Source organism: Opisthocomus hoazin, unplaced genomic scaffold (genome assembly GCF_030867145.1).
Source record: "Opisthocomus hoazin isolate bOpiHoa1 unplaced genomic scaffold, bOpiHoa1.hap1 HAP1_SCAFFOLD_390, whole genome shotgun sequence".
Taxonomy (NCBI): Eukaryota; Metazoa; Chordata; class Aves; order Opisthocomiformes; family Opisthocomidae; genus Opisthocomus; species Opisthocomus hoazin.
The window spans coordinates 14,255-20,864 of record NW_027449082.1 but is presented as its reverse complement, the minus strand read 5'-3'; the positions used below and the strand labels follow the sequence as shown (position 1 = coordinate 20,864).

At 54.9% G+C, this 6,610-nt stretch overlaps 1 protein-coding gene across 1 annotated transcript; it reads right to left on the bottom strand.

The window, feature by feature from the left end:
- Positions 1 to 1,257: 1,257 nt before the first annotated feature.
- Positions 1,258 to 4,118, bottom strand: LOC142360431 (adenosine 5'-monophosphoramidase HINT1-like). Its single transcript, XM_075412620.1, has 3 exons — positions 3,860 to 4,118; positions 2,058 to 2,162; positions 1,258 to 1,606 (listed from the first exon to the last, which is right to left on the bottom strand). The coding sequence occupies exons 2-3, from the start codon at positions 2,109 to 2,111 to the stop codon at positions 1,331 to 1,333; spliced, it is 330 nt and encodes a 109-aa protein (XP_075268735.1). The 5' UTR covers positions 2,112 to 2,162; positions 3,860 to 4,118; the 3' UTR covers positions 1,258 to 1,330.
- Between the last annotated feature and the right edge of the window lie 2,492 nt (positions 4,119 to 6,610).

Here is a 6,610-nt window from a genome sequence, read left to right as displayed (position 1 = left end):
ACAGGCCGGTCAGCCTCACCTCCATCCCGGGAAAGGTGATGGAGCAGCTTATCCTGGAGGCCATCATCAAGCAAGTGGAAGAAGGTTATCAGGAGTAGTCAGCATGGATTCACCAAGGGAAATCATGCCTGACCAATCTGATAGCTTTCTACAATGACATGACTGGCTGGGTAGACAAAGGGAGAGCCGTGGATGTTGTCTACCTCGACTTCAGCAAGGCTTTCGACACAGTCTCCCATGATATCCTCCTAGGGAAGCTGAGGAAGTGTGGGCTGGATGAGTGGTCGGTGAAGTGGATAGAGAACTGGCTGAATGGCAGAACTCAGAGGGTTTGTCATCAGCGGCTCTGAGTCTAGTTGGAGGCTGGTAACAAGTGGTGTCCCCCAGGGGTCAGTACTGGGCCCAGCCGTGTTTAACTTCTTCATCACGACCTGGATGAAGAGTTAGAATGTACCCTCAGCAAGTTTGCTGACGACACCAAACTGGGAGGTGTGTAGATACACCAGAAGGCTGTGCTGCCATTCAGCGTGACCTGGATAGGCTGGAAAGCTGGGCAGAGAGGAACCTGATGAGGTTCAACAAAGGCAAATGCAGGGTCCTGCACCTGGGGAGGAACAACCTCATGCACCAGTACAGGCTTGGGGTGGACCTGCTGGAGAGCAGCTCTGCGGAGAGGGACCTGGGTGTCCTGGTGGACGACAGGTTAACCATGAGCCAGCAGTGTGCCCTGGCTGCCAAGAAAAGCCAATGGGATCCTGGGGTGCATCAAGAAGAGTGTGGCCAGCAGGACGAGGGAGGTTCTCCTTCCCCTCTACACTGCCCTGGTGAGGCCTCATCTGGAGTACTGTGTCCAGTTCTGGGCTCCCCAGTTCAAGAAAGATGAAGAGCTTACTGGAGAGAGGTCCACCGGAGGGCTACGAGGATGATGAGGGGACTGGAGCATCTCCCCTACGAGGAGAGGTTGAGGGAGCTGGGCTTGTTCAGCCTGAAGAAGAGAAGGCTGCGAGGGGACCTAATAAATGCTTACAAATATCTGAAGGGTGGGTGTCAGGAGGATGGGGCCAAGCTCTTTTCAGTGGTGCCCAGTGACAGGACAAGGGCAATGGGCACAAACTGAGGCACAGGAAGTTCCGTCTGAACATGAGGAAGAACTTCTTCCCTCTGAGGGTGACGGAGCACTGGAACAGGCTGCCCAGGAGGTTGTGGAGTCTCCTTCTCTGGAGATATTCAAGACCCGCCTGGACAAGGTCCTGTGCAGCTTGCTGTAGGTGACCCTGCTTCGGCAGGAGCGTTGGACTAGATGACCCACAGAGGTCCCTTCCAACCCCTACTATTCTGTGATTCTGTGATTCAGAATCACAGTAGCTAGATTGACGTGCAACAGACGAAATCCATTCAGTGGCGGTTCGTACACGTGGGGCAACTCTTGCGGTGCAAAAATCTTAGCCAGGCGGCCAGCCAACTGACGGCCACCCAGAATATGTAGATGTACACGACAGACAGGCTGCCCACCCTCGGGCCCTTCATCCACAACCATCCGGAATCCATGTGTCAGGCCCAGGTGAGCAGCACGCTTCTTCCCAGCGGGCATTAAATGCCCAAGAAGCTGGAGAAAGGAAGTACAAAACCGTAAACAAATAAAATGAAAAGCCACACACAAAGAGGGGAGAGGGGCAGGAAGGGAAGGAAGGAGAGCAGAGAACCACCCGAGAAACCAGTTAGCCAATTCCTAGCAATTCAGCCACTGCGCTTCAAACTACCGTCTGTCGCCTGCAACCGACATTTTCCTCTCTCTCTCAACCATGACAACAGGCATCAGACTGCGCTCCAAAGCGACACCGCATTTTGCACCAGAAGTACATACCCAGGGATGAGCAGTGCTTTATATCCCTACTTTTAGTCAAAAAGCTCAGTTCCGTTACAAGCTAGAGGCAAAAGGTTACAGCGCCAGAAAACCCAAAATAGCCTACCGCGCCCTATCAAGAGGGAAGAGTCTAGTAAATTAGGAACTAATTACAGGTACAGTTTAGCATACAGAAAGCTTCCCCAGTACTTACAGATTCACCAGAACCTTCTGCTTCAGATAACCTGATAATTGGCTCCTTAGGCATGACTAGGAAAAGCGTCGGAGCTTGGGGTGAAAGATCGCGGAACGCAAGGCACTGGAGGAAGAGCAAACAGTTACAACGTAATTGGCTTCAGAGAAAGGCAATAGCTTAAGCAAATCAATATGCCCCACTGAACTCGTGCAGAAGCAGGTTACCGGATACCCCAAACGCAAGCCGAAACGTTGACTTTTCTTACGTGATATCAATACTTTCTATACACAAAATACAACGTATTTACAGAGCCCCCTCCAGAAGCGGGATTCAGCATGCAAGATGATGGGGCAAGGAGACGGGCCAGGACTTCACATTAGCGACCTCCAGTATGTTTTGATTTGGGTTCACCATTTCCTAAGCACTTTTTCCATTCGATGTGGTCCACGCAGAGGCAGGAGACAAAGGGCTTAACTGAATCAGCAAAGAATTCGGCGAAGTGGAAGATCAAGCGGCCATTCGTTTTCCATGCTACAGGGAACTCCAGTACTGAGCAAAAGCATAATCACAGGAAGCCTGCAAGTGCAGCGTACCAGTCTGTCTTCTACATTGCACATAAACCCTACCTTCAAGAGCAGAAGACATCCCTAACTGTTAACTGTCAGCAGTTTAATAACAAAATGATACGGGATACTAACTTAAAGTTACCATCGTGTAGGTAAGGGCTGCTTCCCCCCCCCCCCAAGTCTGAGCAGCTCGCTCGAGTTCCTAGCACGTCGTGGTGCACCAGCATCCGTGAACCTTGCAAGCATGCTGTTATCACGGCCCCACCTCACCACAGCAACGAGATCTGGGAAGCTTTTGCAGCCTGCAGGATGACCGGTTTCTAGATTTGTTTTTTTTTTTTGTTTTGTTTTTTACGAAAAATAAGAAAAGCTGTAATTCTTTGCTTTAATAATCCAGTTCGGGGCTTCAGAACCAAAGCCTTGCACAGCAGAGCTGTGAAATCTCTATAATGCTATTACGAGGCACATCAGGACCTGCATTTCTCCTATGCAGAACTAAATCCTTACGGTCGCTACTCAGACGTCCACTGTTTACACACCCCCCACATCCCCACCCCCCCCCCAGCCGAATCCCCGAGGACACTGACTGCGTGTGCTTAATCTACGGTTTCAAGACTATCATCTACACGAGGCAGGACCGCTCCCATCCCTCGGCAGCAAACTTTGCACCAAAGTCTTGCAGCCGAGGGATATCACGCGGCAAACGTCTGCGGCTGCCACCAAGAGCGTTACCGTCAGAGGCCCTCCTCTGCGCACGCGCGCACGCGCCACGGTGGGGCTGGGAACCGAGGCGAGCCGGACAGCACCAGCAACCCAGTACGCGCCGCGGCAGCCGGGGGGGGCACCGAAGAAGCGCGATGTTTTAGGGATGGTGCAGTAGAGAGCGCCACAACCCAGAGAGGCCCCGCCCGTCCCCGTCCCTCCACCCACCCTGCCGCGCTCCCGGGCACCGCGCAACGGGCCCTCGGCTCAGGGTGCCTGCGAGCGCGGGGAAGGGAAGGGAAGGGAAGGGAAGGAGGAAGGGAAGGGAAGGGAAGGGAAGGGAAGGGAAGGGAAGGAAGGGAAGGGAAGGGAAGGGAAGGGAAGGGAAGGGAAGGGAAGGGAAGGGAAGGGAAGGGAGGAAGGGAAGGGAGGAAGGGAAGGGAAGGGAAGGGAAGGGAAGGGAAGGGAAGGGAAGGGAAGGGAAGGGAAGGGAAGGGAAGGGAAGGGAAGGGAAGGGAAGGGAGACCGCGCACAGAGCAAAGCCGCGGCTACCTCCTCGTCCTCGCAGATGACGTTGGCGGGGAAGCGCCTTCCCGAAGACAGTGGCGGCGCCCCAATAATCTCGTCAGCCACGACAACGCCCCTTGTCGCCCCCGCGCTTCCTCCACTCGGCCAGGCCCTCCGCGGCGCCCATTGGGCCGCCAGATCGCCGCCAGCCGATCCCGCGTCTCGATGGGCTGTCTCGTCTGTCGTTTTCGCTTGTCCCCGCCCCCCTGGCGGGGCCGCCCTCGTCGACCTGGTGCTTGCCGGGGCTCAGGGAGTTTGCGTGCTCTCGGGGCGCGGAGGGATCCGACCCGGGGGCGGAGGGAGAAGACGTTGGCCGAGTCCGCGGAGGGATCTGCGCCGTGTAGTGCTGCGACCCTGTGGGCGGGCAACGAGGTCTCACAAGAGGCTGGTGTAGCTAGAAGTACTGCTTACTGTTATTTATTACCGCAGCAAGTCCACCCCAAACGTGCTTGTGGCTTTTTGGCGCTGCTCCCTCCAGTCACATGACTGCTTTTGCCAGGGCAGGGCAGGCCTTAACTTTTCAGAACATTTCGCAGAGCCAACAGAAGGTGCTCTAAATTGTTCCCTGAAAGCCCCACTTCAATTGCAGCCGTTTCTAAGCTGCACGCCTCCCGGGAGAAAATAAAATACAAAGCGTGTGTTCAGCACTGGTGGCTTGAGGGCTGGAGGGCAGATCAAGATAGGACTTGCGCTAAGCTGGGTAGGAGACTTTTAGAAAAATAGGCAGAGCCCCAAAGCTGCCCGAGGGTGGTCTGTGGTGCCCTGCACCCCCGGGGAGAGCGAGCAATTCGATTGCTCTACACAACTGTAGTGTAACATACATAAACCCTGCTTTCCTCTATATCGGGCTAAGGATAGCCTTAGCCGCCTTTGTGGCAAGGGCACGTTGTCGGCTCGCGTTCAACTTGGTGTCCACCAGGAGCCCCCACGTCCTTTTCTGCAAAGCTGCTTTCCAGCCAGTCGGCCTCCAGCATATACTGGTGCATGGGGTTGTTCCTCCCCAGGCGCGGGACTTTGCACTTCCCCTTGTTGAACTGCACGAGGCTCCTGCCTGCCCATTTCTCCAGCCCGTCGAGGTCCCTCTGGATGGCAGCACAACCCCCCGGGGTATCAGCCACTCCTCCCAGTTCTGTATCATCAGCAAACTCGCTGAGGGTACGGTCTGTCTACCCATCATCCAGATCATGGATGTGGGAACAGTGATTGCCAGTGAAAACGGAGGAAAAAAATCGTCTGTCTGTAGATCTCCTGTCTTATTTATCGGAGGGGGGGGGTGTGTGGTGTGGTGTGTGTGCGTAGTGTGGTGTGTGTCTTTAGTCTTCCTTTTCTGACCAACGCCCCAGTAGAAGCCCTTCCTACGATTCTTCACACCCCTTGCCAAATTCAGCTCCGGCTGTGCCTTAGCTTTCCTCATCCCATCCCCACGCACCCGGGCAGCATCCTTACATTCTTCCCAGGCTGCCTGTCCCCGCTTCCACTGCCTATGCGTTTCCTTCTCGCGCTTCAGCTCGACCAGAAGGTCCTCACTCAGCCACGTTTGTTACCCGTGCTGCGCGCGTTGGCGTTGAGACGCTTCAGTTGGGCTGTCGACCGCATCACCTTTTTGGAGGATCGCGCCCCAGTTCCTTTGCGGCATTTCTCAGGTGTTCCCCTGTTGGTTCCTAACGCATCAGCAGCCCCTGGCTCTTCTCTGTTGCTCAAAACTCCATCCCCTTCCCCCGCCGAGTCTAGTTTAAAGCCCTCCTTGTGAGTCTGGCCAGCTCGTTGGCGAAGCCCCTTTTGCCCGCTTGGTCAGGTGAATCCCATCAGCTGCCAACAGACCTGGCTTCTCAAAGGTAGATCCATGATCACAGAAGGCAAAACCTTGAGCATGGCACCAGCTACGCGGCCAGGCATTCACCTGTTCAATTCGCCTCCTCCTTCCTGGACCCATTCCTCTGACTGGAGGATAGAGGAGACCACCACCTCTGCTCCTGATTCTTTTAACGTTGCTCCGAGGGTCTCTTTGGAGGGTTCCAAGTTGCCTCGTCAGACCCTACACGGAACAGTAGGAGCGGATGATAATCTGTAGGGTTCACCAGGCTCGGCAGCCTCTCAGTGACGCCACGGATGCGAGCTCCTGGTAGGCAGCAGACTTCTCCAGAGAAACCGTCTGGACGGCAAATGGGTGCTTCGGTGCCTCTCAGTAGGGAATCTCCAATTACTAATACCTTACGTGCTTTTCGGTGGCACTGGTTCGAATGCAGGTGGGTGGTTGGGTCAGCTTTGCATGGCTGGCTTGTCCTGGATCCTGTCCATTACTCGCGTGCTCTTCAGTCCCCAAGCCCAGAGCATCCTGTCTGTTATGTAGGGACACTTCAGGAGAGGGGGGAGGGTTCTTCCTTCTAGCCCAAGCACAGACAAGCGTCCAGCCTCCTTCATCTCGTGAGTTACTTGCGTCAGTCAGCTCGAGGTTGGATCAGGCAGAAGAGAAAGATCCATGGAATGTGAAAGAGGGACTGGCCACTTGGGAAGAGTACAGAAACGTGGTGAGAGCATGCAGGGATGCGACGAGGAAGGCCAAGGCTCACCTGGAATTGAAGCTGGCAAGGGATGTCAAAAACAACATCTTCAACTACATCAGCAGCAAAAGGAAGGCTAGGGACAACGTGGGGCCGCTGCTGAATGAGGTGGGTGTCCTGGTGACGGAGGATGCGGAGAAGGCAGAGCTACTGAATGCCTTCTTTGCTTCAGTCT

Excerpts from the sequence above, each read along its gene's own strand:
- LOC142360431 (XM_075412620.1), bottom strand. The coding sequence starts at position 2,111 with ATGCCTAAGGAGCCAATTATCAGGTTATCTGAAGCAGAAGGTTCTGGT. Across the intron at positions 1,607-2,057 it reads CAGAAGGTTCTGGTGAATCT|CTTCTTGGGCATTTAATGCC; the intron begins GTAAGTACTGGG and ends TCCTTTCTCCAG.